At 38.8% G+C, this 19,422-nt stretch overlaps 1 protein-coding gene and 1 pseudogene across 2 annotated transcripts in view; one reads left to right on the forward strand and one right to left on the reverse strand.

Moving 5' to 3' along the window:
* The window catches only part of UBAC2 (UBA domain containing 2), a 164,229-nt gene extending 145,052 nt beyond the window's left edge, over positions 1-19,177 (reverse strand). The window contains exon 1 of the mRNA XM_081130832.1: positions 18,743-19,177. Within this exon, the coding sequence (XP_080986958.1) occupies positions 18,743-18,773 (31 nt within the window). The 5' untranslated portion in view covers positions 18,774-19,177. The remainder of the gene's footprint in view (positions 1-18,742) is intronic.
* LOC308554079 (small ribosomal subunit protein eS24-like) lies at positions 7,257-7,860 on the forward strand (annotated as a pseudogene). The gene is made up of 2 exons: positions 7,257-7,547; positions 7,744-7,860. The product of its transcript is annotated as a small ribosomal subunit protein eS24-like (transcript).
* Positions 19,178-19,422: the final 245 nt, after the last annotated feature.

The raw sequence follows: 19,422 nt of genomic DNA on the forward strand, positions 1-19,422 counted from the left end.
GGGAGTAGAAGTGAAGGACACAGGGAATGAAACAGGGAGGGAGAGTCAATACAAGGATTCATTAGCAGTTGACCACCGCTACCAGTGAGAGATGTTTCTGACAAGTGCTTGATCCCACAGGATTTTCTGAGAAGGCTTGTGACTGTGTTCTCAGAACTATTACCCAGGGAAGAAACAGGAAAGCAATTTTATCCATTGTCTCTCAATAATCTAGAGTGGCCACAGAAAAGAAGCCCCACGGGAGGAACAGAGATATAGGCTTTACCAAACCAGACCAGTTTACACCAAACAAGAATGGAGATATAGATGGAACAAGAGGTAAGGCTGAGCACACCAAAAGCAGTCTGAAATAATGGTGAGGAAATGGCAGAACCAAGTTTAAACCCTGAAAATCTGACCAGAAATCAAACTGCTTCTCAGGCTGCATTGCCACAGCACTCCACAATCGCAAGGGATTTTCACCTGCATGGTGGGTTTTAAGTGAAAGACATATATAGTCACAAACAGCAATAACAGAAATCAAAGTGGTGCCTTGTGTAACAAAAATAAATGCAATTGTGAATGGAGATATTAAAAGACTACAGTCTTGGGAGGGTGCAACACAGAGTGGTGGGTATTTATTAAATGCTGAACTGATCAAAAGTTTTTAAAAAATATATAAACACCCGGCCAGGTATGGCTCAGCGGTTGAGCACTGACCTAGGATCCAGGAGATTGAGGTTCGATTCCCAGTCAGGGCACATGCCTGGGTTGCAGGCTTGATCCCCAAACAAGGACGTGCAGGAGGCAGCTGATCAATGACAATTCTCTCACCATTGATGTTTCTATCTCCCTCTCTCCCTCTCCTTTCCTCTCTCTGAAATCAATAAAGATACATTTTTTTAAAAAATAAAAAATATATAAACCCTGTGCTTGAAAGAAAATCTGCACCTAGAAATTTAGCCCAAAGTAATTATCATGTATGTGCATAAAAGTTTTGCTACAAAAATGTGCATCACAACATTGTTTATGATCTGGAAAAGACTTATGTCCAATAGGAAAATGGATAAATTATGTTCGATCCATAAAATAAAGTAATATTCAATTTTAAGAAGTAGGTTGTAGAAATGTATTTCATGCCTTGGAAAGACGTTCCTAAATAATAAGTTCAAAATATTCCTAGTATATAATTAAGTATTCCAGTAAATCAGCGATTTTCAACCTTTTTCATCTCATGGCACACATAAGCTAATTACTAAAATTCTCCAGCACACCAAAAAAAAAAAAAAAGGTATAATTTTGATTCATTCACATTGGACAGCTATAGTTGTGTTGGCTATTGTCATTTTTTTATTTGACAATCTAAGGGAAAAGAGGTCAGTACCCCTAACTAAATAGTCAGGTATTGCATGTTTTAAAAATTCTCGTGGCACACTGGTTGAAAATCACTGAAGTAAATAAATAAAATGTTATATAATACTTTTTAAAAAATAGTACATAAATTCCTAGGTTTTTTGTTTTTTTTTAAGCATTTATCAAAATATTAACTGATAATCTCTGAATGATCTGTTCATGGAAGATTTTAATTTTTTGTAAAAATCTTTTTTAAGAATTAGAAAAACTAATTTTTGGTTAACTAGTTACTAACTCAGTAAAAAGTTTCACTAAATCCTTAAGCACAGCCCAGCTGGGCATGGCTCAGCTATTGAGCATCGACCTAGAATCCAGGAGATCGAGGTTCGATTTCTGGTCAGGGCAGACCAGGCTGCAGGCTCAATCCCCATGGGGGTATGCAGGAGGCAGCCAACGAATGATGACTCTCTCATTATTGATGTTTCAATTCTCTCTCTCCCTCTCCCTTCCTCTCTCTGAAATGAATAAAGATATATTTAAAAAAAAATCCTGTGAACTGAAATAAGGGCAGTCACTAGCAATCTTCTGGCCACTCTGTGAGTGGAACCAGGAAGTGGTTCATACATGATGAACCCAAGCAGTGATCAAATGAAAGGTTAAAAAAAAGGTCACTTGTCTGCAACAGGTCCTTCTACCTTAGAAAATAGGGATGTTACAAATTTTAACAATAACATACAATACATTAACCTAAAAGCAAAAGTGCAAAACATCTACAGCAAAAATAACATAAAACACCAAAATTTAAGATGTTTCCTTTTGGGTCTTCTCTTAGACATGACCAAAGCACACAGCCATCTCTGTGGCAATGAAGAGCAATCAGGCTTTGGTGACTGTATTATCCTAAAATAATTATTACAGTATTTGTTGATTACTTTATGCCAGGTACCGTGCTAAAAAAAGCACCTTCTGTGTAATACCATCTCAGCGAATACTTACAGTAACCCCGAGGCAGCATTAGTTATCTGTGTGCCCTAGGTAAAAAATAGGCTAAGCAAGGTTTAATAACTTGCCCAAGGTCACAGCTAGTTAGAAGGGCTGAGATTTGAACTCAGTTCTGTCTCACTCTGAAGAAAAAAGGTTTTCTAATATATAACAAGGAAATATGATATCTTTATATTATGGTCCATTCTAAAGGGATTTTCACCATTACTTTTTAGTACTTCACATATATCTTCTTGGTTCCTTAAAAAAGTTAAACATAGAATTACCATATGACCCAGCAAATCCATTCCTAGTTCTATACCCAAGAGAACTGAAAAACAGATGTTCAAACAAAAACCTGAATATTCATAGCGGTATTATCACAATAGTCAAAAAGTTGGAACAACCCAAATATCCATCAACATGTGAATGGATAAACAAAATGTAGTATATCCTTACAACAGAATATTATTCAGCCATAAACGGAATTAAGTATTAATATGTGATACAATATAGATGAACTTTGAAAACATTATGCTAAGTTAAAGAAATCAGACACAAAAAGCCATATTGCATGATTCCATTTACATGAAATGTCCAGATTAGAGGTTGTCGGGGCAGGGTGGAGAAGGGAATGGCCAGTGACAGCTTAGTGAGTACTAGGTTTCTTTTTGGGGTCATAAAAATATTCTCGAATTACACAGTGGTTGGTGATGATTGCACAACAATGTGAATGTACTGGAAGTCAATAACTGTACACTTTAAAATGGATAAATTATAAATTTTATGTTATATGAATTTTACCTGAATAAAAATATGCATCTTTTTGTAATGAAGACACTAACCACAAGTCTTGCAAAGCTTAGCCATGTGGGCTGTTACAGAAGCATCTCAGCTGAAGATAGAAGCAGAAGGTGGGGATGGGAAGAAAAAGGCAGCAAACCTAGCAACTCCGCCTGTCCCCACAAGCCAGCATGTTAACATATACTCATCAAAAACCACGGTGTGGTTCACACCACTGAGAGGAGGAGCCACCATATCCTACCATATTGGTTTTCCTATTTATGACTACTTAACTCTTTGGTAAGCTTCTCAGCGTTCCCACAAAATGGGATGATTTGGTGTCTCATGAAGTAACTTCCCTCAAGTTTTTCATCAGAAAGAGGCTGAACCAAAAATAAGTGTGAAAGTCCACCATGAGTTATTCTTCAGGCCTATTAGCTTCCTAGAAAAAAAGTTAGAGAAACTATCCTCAGTGACCAAGTGAGGGAGGAGGGAGTGCCTTCTTGTGATCATCTTAACAAAGACTTCCATAAAACTGTCCAGGAATCAAAAGGTCCCGTTTGGTTTTGTTACTTACACTCACTTCCTATGACCATCTATGAATCCACTCCTGTTCTTAGTGCACTGGGGAGAAGTCAATGACACTGGGCACCTGCCACACTGATGGCTTCTCATACAAGTCATCACGAGTGCCTGCCTCCTTAGGACAGCCAATAAACACTTGTTACAAGACCAATGCTTGTAAAATGTATCAGGAAAATGAACAAAAGAAAAGGCTAAGAAGTTTCCAGAAAAGAACAACAAAAAAGGCACGAAGGAGGAAGACTTGCCCTCTAGATAAAAAAAAGTCTCCACATTTAATATTTAGGCAGTGTGAATTGGAGGGGGGGGGGGGAATGAGCAATTAAAACTGTAAAGGAAGTTCTAAAACAGAGCCTAACACAAAGGCTTGTGTGCCAGAGAAAAGTGTGTCAAATCTGCAAATAATCAACAATGCATTAGGCACCTATACTTTTATTTGGGTGCTGCTACTATGCTGGACTCATTTATCCTTCTTAGAAAGATTTTATACAAGCATTAAGCCTTTCATTTAGCGTAAAAAGCAGTAATTATTAAAAAGTGCTAATTAGACAAGGAATACAATTACAATGAAATAATAATTTTAAAAGCCAAAAGAAGAAAATTATGCATGTTACATGTAAATACAGGATAAATCATTTGAGAGCAGAAACAATTCTGAAAAGGTGAATCAGGAAGCTTGTGGATAGTTCTGGATCCATGTGATAAACTGTAAGAGAAAAAGAAAGTAATTTTAAAAAAGGAAAATGTGTGGTCGTTGGCAACAAAATCTTGTAAATTCAAGGGCCTAAATGGGCCAAGCAGGTATCAGTGAAACTGGGAAAGTAGATGGCAAAAAGTGCATGATCAGTAGATTTTTTTTTTGTCGCCTAACAATTTACCCCTGGTGTTGCCAGACAGTCACCTCAAGTGATAAGAAGAAATCAGGATTTCTGTCTGAAATACTCCAATTTTAAAATGTTAGAAGGTAACTCTCTTCCCGTTCCCCTACACTCACCACCAACACATAGATCAAACGAAACACATCTGTATGGCCTGTCAGTTTTCAAAGTCTGGCCTTGGGAATCATCACTGAGGTGATATCTATCAGAGCAATGCTAATTTAAGACAGGGCTAAGAGTGGTAAGGCCAAGAGTGATAAAAGTGCTGTTGGTAACAGCTTTACAAGAAGCCAGGGATGGTCCTGTGTGTTCCAAGACCCAATGAATCTTGAATCAACCCAAGCAGGTTGACAAGTAAGGATACTATAGCTACAAAAACACCCACAAGGACATCTGAGAAAACAGACAAGAGAGAGAGTTATTTGCTCAGCAGATGTTTAATGTAGAAATCCTAGTCTGATTTTAAAGCTTTGATGAACTAAGGAACCTCTTCCAGTCCTGTTTAGTGGAAAAGCATAAGAAAACCAAGCTTAAAATCCTTTTAAGTTTGGATGTACACTTGGCCTTTCAACACCTAATCTGTTTGTGAGTAGAGATACTATTAAACATATCTAACCATTGGTGCTGAGATTGCCTAGTTGATAGGGAGAAAAAGCATCACTTAAACTCTAAACACTAAAATTAATTATGAAGGTATTAAAGAATCAAATAAAACCAATGAGACAAAAAAGATAGCTGGATTAAAATTCCACTTTAAGACAACAGATTTGTATCCCTGCCCACTTCTCCTTCCTTCTAAAGTCATACTGAAATAAAAGAACCCTAAAAACACCAGAGAAATGTCACTTTCCAAATGAGTCCAGGGAACTAATCAATAAATACCAAGATCTGGGGAGGAACATGAGCAATCAGAATTACTCATCAGAATAATCTAATTTATTCATCAGAATAATTTAGAGTATTTCTCAAACTTCAGTCATTCCCATTATAGCACCACAATTTTTGCTATATCCCAGAATCACCTATCCTATTATTTAATGTTTTTCTTTAATTCACCTTACTATGATTTAGCTAAATAAACATATTTTAAAGAAAATTTTATATCATTACAATAAATGGAAACTGAGTGTCACTTTGTCATCAGTAGGTGATAACTATAAAAATAAACACATTTTAATAAGTTCGAACTTATACTCTTGCTGACAGAAAAGTCTGGGTCTGTCTCCTGTTCTGTTACAATAGGAAACTAGCTGCTATTAGGGAGGTAATTCAGACTAGCACCAAATTGTGACTTTCTCTTTACTACAATCAGGATGAAAAAGAACTGAAAAGGGAGTCATTACCTTACTTCTGTTTCACTGGCACTTAATGTTGGGCCCACATCCTGTTCAAACCATCCCTAGTAGTAAGAGTGCTACCCATGCACTTGTGACTACTGGGCCAGTCAGCCCTTCCACAAACCCCACCCCCACCCCCAGACAAAATCTCACATTCTTTCTCACATAGAGCCATTCATTCAACCTTCCCAGATGAAAAAAAGACTTGGTTCCCAAAATAAAATCCAAGAAATGCTCTCCAAAGAAAGGCGACAATCTACTCACAGAGAACATGAAGAGTATTGGAGGTATGAGAAAAAATAAAAAAGAGCTTCAGGCAACTTTAAACTTCCAAAGGAGAGCACAGCCTGGGTAACATGCAATGGGGGGAAAGGAGAATGGATAAGAAGGGTACCCTGGCCAGTGTTGCTCAGTTGGTGCACCAAAAGGTCACCGGTTTGATTCCTGGCTGGTCAGGGCATATACTCAGGTTTTTTTGGTTCCATCCCAGTCAGTGTGCCTGTGGGAGGCAATCAATCAATGTTTCTCTCTCACATCGACGTTTCTCTCTCTCCCTCTCTCTCTCAAAAATCAATTAAAAAAATATTAAAAGAAGAGGGAAGCTTTACTCAGGAGTAAAATTCACAAACGGAGCCAAGCCCACCTGACTTTGTCACTGCAGGGGATTTTCACTGTCCTTTGCTTACCGCCTTTCCCCCACCTCTGCACCCTATATGGAAACACGTCTATTCATATGCTCTGCAAACTTGAAAAGAACCTACAGTCAGCCGTGCCATTTAAGGTATGAGCTCCTTGAAGACAAGACCTGCCCACAAGTAAAGAGGAAACCCACACCAGCTATTTGCAAATCCAGTCTTTACTACGTAAAAGGATGGCCAAGTGAGCATCAGAAAGCTCACCATCAATGTCCTCTACACAAAAAAGTTTACTCCAGGGGGATGCCAGGGAAAAAACAAAGACGCATCTAAGAAGAAAATAATGCAAGATTCAAGAAAGAGCAGAAGTTGAGTGCGAACTTAAAGCAATAAAGGAGTATTAAAGGAAACTGAGACTCTCTGGAGCAGCACAAGTTTTCTGACCTAGGGATCTATTTCCTTCTAGGACTCCAATTACACATCTTGGTTCTACAATAAATATACCATCATAATAATGTAAATATAGCCATTGTTCTGATTTTCTATATAAAATCAACCCATTGACAAAGCATTAATTATCATTACAGAACAGACTATAAATACACACTGCATATATGCAAATTCTTCATTTAATCTTTAAACAGAACCTGTAGTTGACAAATCTATAGAGGCATAAATACATCATTTAAAGTTATAATGGTCTTTTTTCCTCCCTGGCTGCTTGAAGATCGGCCACCATCATGAACAACACAGTAACTACCTGGACCACAAAGTTCATGACCAACAGACTACTTCAGAGGAAACAAATGGTCATTGACGTCCTTCACCCTGGGAAGGCAACAGTACCTACCTAAGACAGAAATTTGGAAAAAACTAGCCAAAATGTATAAGACCACACCAGATGTTATCTTTGTATTTGGATTCAGAACCCATTTTGGTAGTGGCAAGACAACTGGTTTTGGCATGCTCTATATGATTCCTTGGATTACGCAAAGTAAAATGAACCCAAACATACACTGGCAAGACATAACCTGCCCCAGCTGGGTGGTTCAGTTGGTTGGAGTGTCATCCCACACACCAAAAGGTTGCGGGTTCAATTCCCAGTCAGGGTGAGTACAGGAGGCAACTGATTGATGTGCTTTTCTCTCTTTCTCTTCCCCCTTCCTCTCTCTCTAATAGCAATAAACATATCCTTGTGTGAAGATTAAAAAAAAAAAAAGACATAACCTGTATGAGAAGAAGACCTCAAGAAAACAGCAAAAGGGACACAAGAACAGAATGAAGAAAGTCAGAGGGGCTGCAAAAGCCAATGATGGTGCTGGCAAAAAGTGAGCTGGAGTTTGGACAACAGATGAGTAAAGATTCTTCAGCAACCTAAAAAAAAAAAAAAGCTATAATAGCAAAAGCAGCAAAAAAAAAAAAAGGTAACTTAAAAGTGGTTCATCCTAGTGAGGAGAATTCACATTATATCCTTATTTTAATTTTTTACCATATGCATATATTACTATTACTATTACACACACACACACTCACACACACACACACCAGGATTCACAGGGAAAATAATCTACAAGAATATCCTCCAAACTACTGCTGGGATTGAGAAAAAGAGAATTTCACATTTCACTTTCTTTTCTGGGTTGTTTGAATTTGTACCAGCAGTATATATTGTCTTCATAATTAGAAAAAAATTAAGATACAAAAAATGTTAGATAAATATTTAACAGATCTCAGGAGGCCTAGGAGTTAAGAAAGAATGAAATTGGCCAAGTAAAATTTATGAGCTAAATCCCTTTATTTTAATGACCTATTGATGAATAAAAAAACTTTATATAAAAAATTTCATAAAAATTAAAAACAACTGACAAGTGGCTAAAATATTTGTAATATACACCAAGACTAAAGCTAATGCCCTTAAAAGGTCTTTACAAATCAATTATTTTTAAACCACTAATACTCCAATAGAAAAAAAATGGCAAAGGACATAAATGGTCAAATCAGTTCAGAAGATATATTAAAATGGCCAATAAATATGAAAGAATTTTAGTTCACTTTCCCAGGCATTCAAAGAAATGCCAATTAAGACAATACAATGTCATTTTTTAATGGCAAAAATTATTTTAAACTGTCATGCTGAACTGTTAGAAGAGTTTGGTGAGGAAGATATGCTTCTAAGCTGCTGAAAAGTGTAAAGTAATATATCTTTCCTGGATTTGGCAGTACTGATCAAGAGCTTTAAAATGTTCTTCTTCTTTGACCCTCCAATTCCACACTTGTTATCATTTCTTTTGGATTTAGTCAAAGATATGATCAATAACTTAATTTTAAAGCACTGACCATGACATTGTTTAAATGGGAAAATATTGGAGAAAAAGTTATTTTAGTATAACATTATAACACTTCAAAGTCATGATTTTCATTTCATTCATTCATGATTCTGTATCTAAGATATGTTGGGGAGCACAAGAAAATGTATATTTGAATATCATTCTCTGTAAAACCATGTACACACATATGTATGCACAGGTACGCTTGTACCTAAAAGAATGTATAGGTAAGCACTAGCATGGAAAAGTCAAAAGAATAAGCACTAAACTGTCAGCAATAGTTATTTATGGGACTATTCCTTGCTACATTAAATATTTGTGTAATTTATTAATTTCTTGGAAGCAAGCATATTTCAGTTTTGTAATAGGGCAAAACAAAAGCAATATTAAGAATTAACTTTGAACATTATTATTTTTAAATATATCTTTATTGATTTCAGAGAGAGGAAGGGAGAGGGAGAGAAAGGTAGAAACATCAATGATGAGAGAGTCGTCATTGATCAGCTGCCTCATGTATGCCCCGCACTGGGGATCGAGCCCACAACCCCGGCATGTGCGCCGACCCGGAATTGAACCTTGATCTCCTGGATCCTAGGTTGATGCTCAACTGCTGAGCCATGCATGGCTGGGCCGTTCTGAACATTATTGACACAAGGCAAATTCATTTAAGAAGGTTAAATGAAAAAAGCAGAACATGAAACTGTACAAAGGCCCAATTTTGCTTTTAAAAATGTTTATATACATCCACACAGGGAAAATTTCACACCACCAATATGTAAACAGGGATAAAATCTGGGCGGTACAGTGAAATAAAATTTTACATTTTTTCCTTATTTTTATTTCCCAAATTTTCTACAATGAAAACCATCCCCAATAGGTCTTAGAAACAGAGTTAATAAAGTTCAGTTTATCTGTTTCAGGGCAGCTAAGGGTCTTGCAAGCGCTAATTTGTATTTGCCCATCTTTGAAAACCAACATGGCTGATGTCTGGGACCTACACGGTTGGCTACAGAACTCGTTCCAAATATTAATACAGTATATTATCTTCGATTTCACTTTCCTTGGTTTCAGTTACCCATGGTCAACTGTGATCCAAAAAATTTAAATGGCAAATTCTGGAAATAAACAATTCGTAAGTTTTAAATTGTGTGCCACTCTGATTAGCCTGATGAAATCTGTGTCCTGCTCCGTCCCTGACAGGGCGCGACTCCTCCCTTTGTCCGGCATCTCCAGCCATTAGTCATTTAATTGCCACCTTGGTTATCAGGCTGACCCGAGCAGTATCACAGTGCTTGTAGTAAAGTAACCCTTATTTTACTTCATAACAGCCCCAAACCATAACAGTGATGCTGGCAATTCAGAAATGCCAAAGAGAAGCTGTAAAGTGCTTCATTTAAGTGAAAAGTAAAAGCTGTCAGACTTAAGGAAAGAAAAAAATTATTTGCTGAGGTCACTAAGATCTACAGTAAGAATGAAATCTTCTATCTGTGAAATTGTATAATTTATCAATTAAACTGTATCATAGGTATATATGTATAGGAAAAAAACATAGTATATATAGGGTTTGGTATGATCTGTGGTTTACAGCATCCACGGGGGATGTGTGGTATCTTAGCACCATATGCTTTGTGGATAAGGGGGACCTACTGTACCATGCTCTTTCCACCGTGTCATGCTACATTCAAAGGACTAAAGTGACGTAAGTACTGAAAAATGACTGAGAACAATGGCAATACAACTTATAAAGTCTTAAGAAAAATGTCTGGAAAAGAGAATCATGATTTAAATGAAGGTTAAATTATAATTCTCTTTTATAACCATAATTTAAATGAAGGTTAAAACTTAAGCAATGTACAGCATGGTGAAAATAAGTAATAATACTGTATTCTATACTTGAAATGCGATAAGAGTAGATCTTAAATGTTTTCACCACATACACAAATAACTATATGAGGTGATGGATACGTTAATTAGCTTAACTGCAGTAATCATTTCACAATGTATATGTATATCAAGATATAACACAGTCTGCTATAAATATATACAATTTTTATTTGCCAATTATACCTTAATAAAGCTGGAAAAAAATAAACAGTACAATAAACAGTACAATACAGGTTTTGGTTTAAAAATAAACATAAAACAATTTTTCATTACAGAAAAAAATTTAAGGAGACCTTCACAGTACCAGTATTCCACCAAAGCACAGATGAAAGATGCTAGAGTGAATTATTTACAAGACATTCTTTATCAGGTTGCATCTATTAAAATTCCATTGAAATGCATTTTTAAAGTAGCTTGATTTAAGGTAGGTTCTACCTTCGTTACTAAAACTGATTTTGAGACAAGCTGCGAAAAGTTGGAGAAGATAATAACTTGACTAATAAGGGAAGAGAAGGGAGAAAAATTATGCAAACAAAAATAACTATAGCACATTAACTACTACAAAAAGATCCTAATTGGGACATAAAACATCTCTACTGAAAGCAAAACAGTATCTTGGCTCTGATTTAGGAAGAAAAGAGGGAGTCTGGTGGTTGGAAGCCATCAGAAGGAAAGTGGTGGAGCACATGAGCTAACAGCTGCAGCAGTCACAGGGAAGGAATGAAAAGCAACTTGCCAGGGCACAGTAATGGTTTTCAATGATTGGGAAATAAACTCCACTGCTAAACTGAGCTATTACATTCATCATTAGCCTATGAATATCACAGTAGTCAAGAGAGACAAATGTAAATAAACTTAACATTTTAAGTCTGAGAAGCAGTAGTGTGCATTAGTTCAGAACACAGAATAGGGAACCGGATTTCTGGGTTCAAATTCTAGTACTGCTCCTCTATGTGATCTTAAATGCCTCCTCTTCCTCATTTTAAAAGTCTGTTGTGTAATCTAAAAGTTACAAAACAGCATTTAAGTGTGATAAATTTACTTTCGATTATTTATTTGAATATTCATTTTTGCACTGGAAAAAGTATGAAGATAAACATCAAGATGTCAATAAATGCTATTTTTATTTCTTTCAACTACTTTTCTATATTTCAGAATTTTCTTTGATGAACATGTGTTTATTTTATAATAACAAAATCAGTTCATTTAAAACAAAAACATAGACCTGCCAGGCGTGGCTCAGCGGTTGAGCGTCGACCTGGGATCCAGGCGATTGGGGTTCAATTCCCGGTCAGGGCACATGCCCGGGTTGCGGGCTCGATCAATGACTCTCTCATCACTGATGTTTCTATCTGTCTCTTCCTCTCCTTTCCTCTCTCTGAAATCAATAAAGATGTATTTAAAAAAACCAAAAACAAAACAAAACCACACACATAAATGTGTAGGGAAAAAAGGATGAAGAAAATGAACTGAAATGGTAACTGGTTTTTTCCTATCTTCCAAACTTTCTATAATGTGATTAATTTTTAGACTAAAAAGAAACATTGTTTTTAAAAATATCCTCCCTTAAGCTTGTCCTTTCCCTAGTTAATACCCGTCTTTACTTTTCAGCTAAAATCCTTTTTATTTTTTAACTTTTTAATTAAGGCATAATTGACATGTTAACATTATATTGGTTTCAGGTATACAACATGACTCTATTTTTGTATACACTATGAAATGATCACCACTATAAGTCTAATTAACATCTGTCACCTTACATAGTTACAAAAATTTTTTTCTTGTGATAGGAACTTTTAAGATCTACTCTCTTGGCAACTTTCAAATATGCAATACACTATTATTAACTAGAGCCACCATGCTGCACATTACATCCCCATGACTTATTTATTTTGTAACTGCCGTTTTGAACCTTTTGATCCCCTTCACCCAGTTCTCCCACTCCTCACATCCCCCAACCTCTGGCAACCACCAGTATGCTCACTGTATCTACAAGCTTGGTTTGTTTTTTGTTTTTAATGATTCCACATATAATCAATATCATACAGTGTTTGCCCTTCTCTGTTTGAATTATTTCAATATATAATACATAATGCCCTCAAGGTCCATCCCTGTTGTCGATGGACACTTAGGTTGTTTCCATATCTTGGCTATTGTAAATAATGCTGCAATGAACATGGGGGGGGGGTATATATATCTGTTTGAATTAGTGTTTTTGTTTTCTTCAGATAAATTTCCCAGAAGTGGGATTGCTGAAACATATGGTAATTCTATTTTTAATTTTTTGAGGAATATCCATACTGTTTTCCATAGTAGCTGCACCAATTGACATTCCCACCAACAGTATAAGGCTTCTCTTTTCTCCACATGCTCTCCAACACTTGTATTTTCTTGTCTTTTTGATAGCAGCCATGCTAACAGGTATGAGGTTATAACTCAGTGTGGTTTTGATTTGTGTATCCCTGATGATTAGTGATGTTGAGCATCTTTTCATGTACCTGTTGGCCATCTGTGTGTCCATCTGTGTGTCTTCTTTGGTAAAATGTCTATTCAGATCTTCTATCCATTTTTAATCAAATTGGTATATTTTGCTATTAAGTTGTATGAGTTCTTTAAATATTTTGGATATAAACACCTCATCGAATTATGATTTGCGAATATTTTCTCCATTCAGTAGGCTGCCTTTTCATTTTGCTAATGGTTTCCTCTGCTATGCAGATGTGTTTAGTTTGATATATTTTTGCTTTTGTTGATTTTGCATTTGGTGTCAAATTCAAAAAATCATTGCCAAGACCTGTTTTTTCTTCTAGGAGTTTTATGGTTTCAAGTTTTGAGTTCAAGTCTTTAATCCATTTTAAGTTAATTGTTGTGTATAGTATAAGATAGTGGACCACTTTCGTCCTTTTGCATGGGACAGTCCAGCTTTCCCAACACCATTTAAAGAAAATATTCTCACCCCACTGTATATTCTTGGCTCCTTTGTTATTAATTGACCATACATGGGTTTATTTCTTGAATAGATAGTATTTCCCTTGAGAGTTTCAAATATATACTCCTCAAAAACTTCAGAAATGTGGAAAATAGCTAATTTCCAAGAATCATGTATTAGAGGTAACTGTGCAGGGTTTGGGCAATCAAGGCCTATTGTTAATCCTTTAATGCAACAAAGAATGAAATTAGAGCAGAAATATATAAATTCCAAAGTCACCTTTAAAGAGACCAGCAAAATGATTCTTGGCCCCCAAAACAGAAACCCAACTAAAACAAGATAATAAAACTGCAGTTTCCACTAAGGTACCAAGGATTGTTGTATACCAAGTGAAGGTTCCACACCAAAATTCAGAATTTACAAAGAAAATTAATCAAAAGCAGTGACATGACTCAGACTTCTCTCAGTCAGATTACGACTATAAAAAGAGTGAATGGAACAGTGAGTTCTCTACTGTGAAGAGAGGACATTATGAAGCTTTGTAGACTGAACTATCCAAGTGCTGAGAGTACACCCATGCCTTCACAGCATGCTGAGTGAAGAGCTCAATGGGCCTATTCAGTGATCTAAATATGTGATCCTTGAGGTGGGGGTACAGTGGATTGCCACCTTGGGAAGTCTAGAGAGCAGAAGAAGGAGAAGCCACGCTGATCACTGAGATAAAAATGCACAATCAAGGCAAAAGTCAGCAACTCCAGCAAAACAGAGGTAGGCTACATCCAAGAGCCAACAGAAGGGTGACCTTTGGTTCAGTCCAACAGTGACCCTAAGTAAGCCAAAACAAAGTCATATGTGGACCTCAGTTCCTAGGAACTAAGGAAGAGTCACCAAATAAAGCCCACGAGCATAAACATGAACGCTTCCAGGCCAGGAGTCTCTCAAGAGTTTCTAAAGAGCCCACAAAACAGAGTCTACTTTAATCATGTGCCAGGCTCAGAGAGTCACATAAGAACTACCTTAGTTCCTCACCATCCTTCCTTCTCCCACTCCGCCCAATCTAGAAGCCAGTAAAGTCAGAAACAGGAAATCTAAGAGACAAGAGATCTAAGCAGAAGTCAATCTTGCTCTCACAGGAGATGGTTACCAACCAGAAGTCTTAACTGAGAGAAAGTCTTACCTTTGAGTGAAGACTGAAGTGTTGATTAAAATGCTGAATTGGATACTTTTAATTTTTAAATTGAGTCTATGTTTTTTATAACTTCTATTACCTAAGATTACAGCTACCTGAATGTACCTTTTGTCTTTTATTTACTACTGAATCCCAAGCACCTAGAAGGATGGCTGGCTGACAGGAGTGCTGATTAATCAACTGTTAAACCAGTAACTTGAAAAGTGAGCCAAACCCTGGACAGTGTGGTTCAGTTGGTTGAGCATCGTCCAAGGCACAAAAGTCCACAGGGTTCGATTCCCAGTTGGGGCATATACCCAGGCTTTAGGTTCAATCCCTGGTAGGGGTTCAAGCGGGAGGGAGCTCAATGTTTCTCTCTCTCCCTTCCCCTCTCTCTAAAATCAACTATATATATATAGTGAGCCAAGAACAGAGCCATGTCACAGTGGGTGACCATCCAAGAATCACTCATTAATTGCAGAAGGCTAAAGAGAGAAGGAAGGTGAGAAAGGAAAAAAAGTGAAGATCATCTTTCAAGAAGCTTGGTTGAAAGAAGAAATAAAGGAGTCAACAGTGGGAAGGTTCAGGATAGGGTCAATGGAAGCATTATGCTTCTGCATTTTTAAGCCTCAGAAGAAAAGTCCAATTAAAAATTTTTAACTCTGATTAGGAAGAGCTTTACACATATTAACTCTTTTAATCTTCACAACAATTCAACAAAATAGATAATATTATCTCCTTTCCATAGGTAAGTGATCTGAAGTACTCGGGGATCTCCTGATAATCCCTGTAAAGCAGCCACAGGAGAAAGCATCAGCTTTAACCAGGTGTCAGGCTCATTCTCTCAGAAGAGAGAATACGGGCGTGGCACTAGAAAATGCAACAAAGAATGAGTTAAAATAGGTTGGGGTGAGCCCCAGTTAGGAGAAGGGTGCTTCATTCTTTGAGACTGGGGGAAAGGAACGAAGTTTGTATGCCCGATAAACTTATTCATCCCTCAAAAATCAGTACCTACATTGGGAAGTCGTCTTTAACAACTGTGAAAGTGGGGGTATAAATGAGTTAGGGAGAGGCTATGTCCAGATAATAGTCCTTATTTTTTGCATGGGTTATGAGTGAGATGGGTAGAGACTGGGCATAGTCTTGAGGACAGGGATGAAAGGGAAAGAGTAACAGAGATGACAAAATCCAAGAAATTAACTGAGCAATCATGCCAATGACCCGGCTCAGATTAGACAACGTACATTAATACGAGGTTGGGGTTTTGCTAGGTGAGTATAGCAGGACAGCAGCACCAGGTCTCTGAGTCTTGATGAGAACACAACTCAGGGAATTAACTATAGGTTCAAGACTAGATACGGAAGATGCCAGAAGTGAGCTGTAATTTGGAGACGACGAGGGAATCAAGAGCCTGGCAATCAGAGTCACTGTAGTGAAAGACAGTGAAGCAGTTGGAAAGTTTATAACAAACAAGAGCAAATCAAAATGCCCTTCCCTTGATGCATTGTCCTGGTGGCCCCCGCTTTCCTCAGTACTTGAAAAATGCCCTGCTATGCCTGTTTCAGAGTCTTTGTGCTTGCAGTTCCCTTTCTGCAAAATGCATGTTTTTTCAACAAACTGAAATAGCTGGCTCCTTCTCACCACTGGGGTCTCAGCTCAAACGTCACCTTCCCAGTTATCGTCCCTGACCACAAATGCTAAAGCAGAATTCCACCATAACCTGTCCCTACCATTACCCTCTTATTTTTTTCATGACACTTATCACTATATGAAATCACATTAATTAATTATTAACCTGTCTGATGTTGGTCTCCTTTATCCTGCTTACCACTTTACCCTCTGTACTCAATGTGTGGCTTATATGGGTACTCAACAGACACTTTTTGAATGAATAAATGAACTGGGGGAGCAAATGTAACACTAAAATACCATTATCTACTAGTCACAAAATGTGGCAAATGTGGTGGTAGGAAATGGCAGGGATTTTTCCCTCAGAATGTTGCTCACTACCCATGGGGGCACAGGTAGGCAGGTTATTCTTCCTCAGGATATTTAATCAGGATGAGAACTCTGACTTACCGAAGAGGCACACTTCTTACCTAAAGGAAATCACTTCCCTCTCAGTGGGTAGCTTGGCAAAGAAAAATTTTAAAGCAGGGTAACTGCTCACACCCAGGCTTGCCAAAAGACTACTGGAAAAACTGCTTAAACTCCACTGTAAGCACTGTAAACACTGGGACCAAGACTTGTTCAACATCGCATTCCCAGCACCAAGCAGCTTTTGGTTCACAGTAGAAACCCAGAATGTTTGTTAAATAAGCACATGTGATATGGTCTGCTGAGGAATGGCCATCCCATCAACTCCTACGCTGAGGATACACTTATTTTAGAAACAGAGCAAGACAGCTAAGAAGCCCTTGGCCTAGGCCTCTCCCTGGGCAGCAGTTTGGTTCCTAGAATTCAATACTCATCTACCCTGCGCCACAGGTAATCAAGTACTACTTTCCCCGGAGTCACCTTGTATCAAATTTGTATCTATTTTGCCAATATAAGGGTTAATACAGTATAGTAACCAATGACGGATTTCACTTGCCTTTTTAATTTTATATGTATTTTGCTCAGCAAGGAAGGATAGCTCAAAATACTGGAAGAACAACTAAAATTGAAGAATTCTACCATTAATTTTGTATCTACCAGTGTATGGCTCACTGTGCAATCCCAGGAAAATCATATCACCCTCTTGGCTCTCAATTTCATCAACAGTCATAATGTTCTTTATCCAAAGGGTACTCTGGAGAGAACTGATTAGCTAGCTAGGACTTAGTTGTAATGTACTCTGAGGCCAATGCTTGAAAGATTCCATAAATAGTATTAATTATGAAACAAGGGAAATCATAAATATTAAGCCCACTTCAAAACCTGAGAAGTGAGGAAGATTTAAAATTATGCCTGCGGCTCTGATGCTAACTCACTCTCACACTAAAACATGTATTCTCAAAAAAAATATTCCTAACATTCACAACAGAGCCTTACTATTTGGAAATGTCAACTGCTTCTGTACTTTGGCAAGATTAACTTCACATGTATAAAGATATGAAGTACTAACAGTGACAAACAATTGAAAATTTACACCTGTTCAAACAGTTCACCTTTGCTGTATCAGTGCCTAATCTCAGTGCTGTTTAATTAACACACAGTCCATCTTACCAAAAGTCAATAAACTAAACAATTCCAGTGAGACATTGTTTAAAAGGTTATATATACTTCTCTGCCCTCTATCTGCTGACCACCGCTGACAAGTAAAATATCATAGCAACATCCACCCATAAGGTCCACGACTTCCTAACTTCCTTCCACTTTAAAAGTACTTTAATCAGGTTTTGTTTGTCTAAAAACTCTTACGAGGGAGTTAGAGAGAAATCTAAGTAAAACTGAGAAGTCAGTTCCTGAACCAGAGGCTGGAATTTACAACCGGGGGAGGGCCAGCTGGTTCTTCAGCCTAAATGAATGGAGCGAAGGTGACAGGAAGGGGGCAGGCTTCCAGCGTCGCCTCCACCTGGGCGGCCGCTTCCTTCAGGCCGACGCGCGCCCCGCTGAGGGCAAGGGGCCGGCCGAGAGACCACCGCGACGCCCAGCCGCAGTCCCCGGAGCACCTGAGCATCGCACCTGCGGCTCACAGGCCGGGGCCGGCGCGGGACAAAGTCGCCATCGCCTTTCCAAGCTGAGGTGGGGGCGATGCCCACTGCCTGCCACCGGTAGGAACCACCAGGGTGCGGGCTCCGGGATGGAGGATCGGCCCCCGAACCTCCAGCAACCCCAAGGGCCCCCGCTGCCTCCAAGCCTCCTCAGGGAGGTGCGCAGGGTGGCGTGTAAGGGACAGTCAGGATGGCGGTGGCCTGTACTCACAAAGCCCACTGGAACCGGTGCTGCTGAACATGGTCCCGCCTGACCTGGAGCCCCCGAAGGGGGACTAGGGGGAGGGGAAGCAGAGGTGGAGAGACCGGCGACGCGCAGGCGCACTACCCGCGGGGCGGCGAATCCGGCAACTGGATTCCACTTCAGGAGCTGCCTGTGAAAAGCGCATGCGCGCCCTGTGGGGCGCACCGCTCTGCCTAAGCCCTCCCTTCCTGCTTGGGAAGGGAAGTGCGTCCGCCGCGATGGGATTCACCTTTCCAGGTTTTTTCGACGGCCGCCGGCGCCCCTGAATGGGCTGGAGTGGGAGGAGCGAAGGTGTACCTCCCGGGAGCGCGCTCCAGAGCTCGGCTCCTCCCTCACGCCCGGCGGAGCCGCGAGCGCGGCAGGCTCCTCGGGGGCGCCGGCGCGGGAGCGTTCCTCGCGACCTCCAGCCTCTGCCGGGACCGGGCGCCTGGCGCTTTCCACGCATGCTCAGTCTTTCTTAGGCAGCCCCGCAAAGCTCCTCCTGTTCTGTTCTTTTTAAGCGTTAAAGAGGTTCCAAGACCAAAAGGTATGAGAATTGCTGTAATAGTTCATAAAGCGCTCTGAAGTTTAAAAAAACGAGGACAAAAAGCCAAACCATTCATTTATTTATGTTCAGTTCTGAAAACGTTCTTAGCAACTAAAGGCAT

Source organism: Miniopterus schreibersii, assembly GCF_964146895.1.
Source record: "Miniopterus schreibersii genome assembly, chromosome: 2".
Classification (NCBI taxonomy): Eukaryota; Metazoa; Chordata; class Mammalia; order Chiroptera; family Miniopteridae; genus Miniopterus; species Miniopterus schreibersii.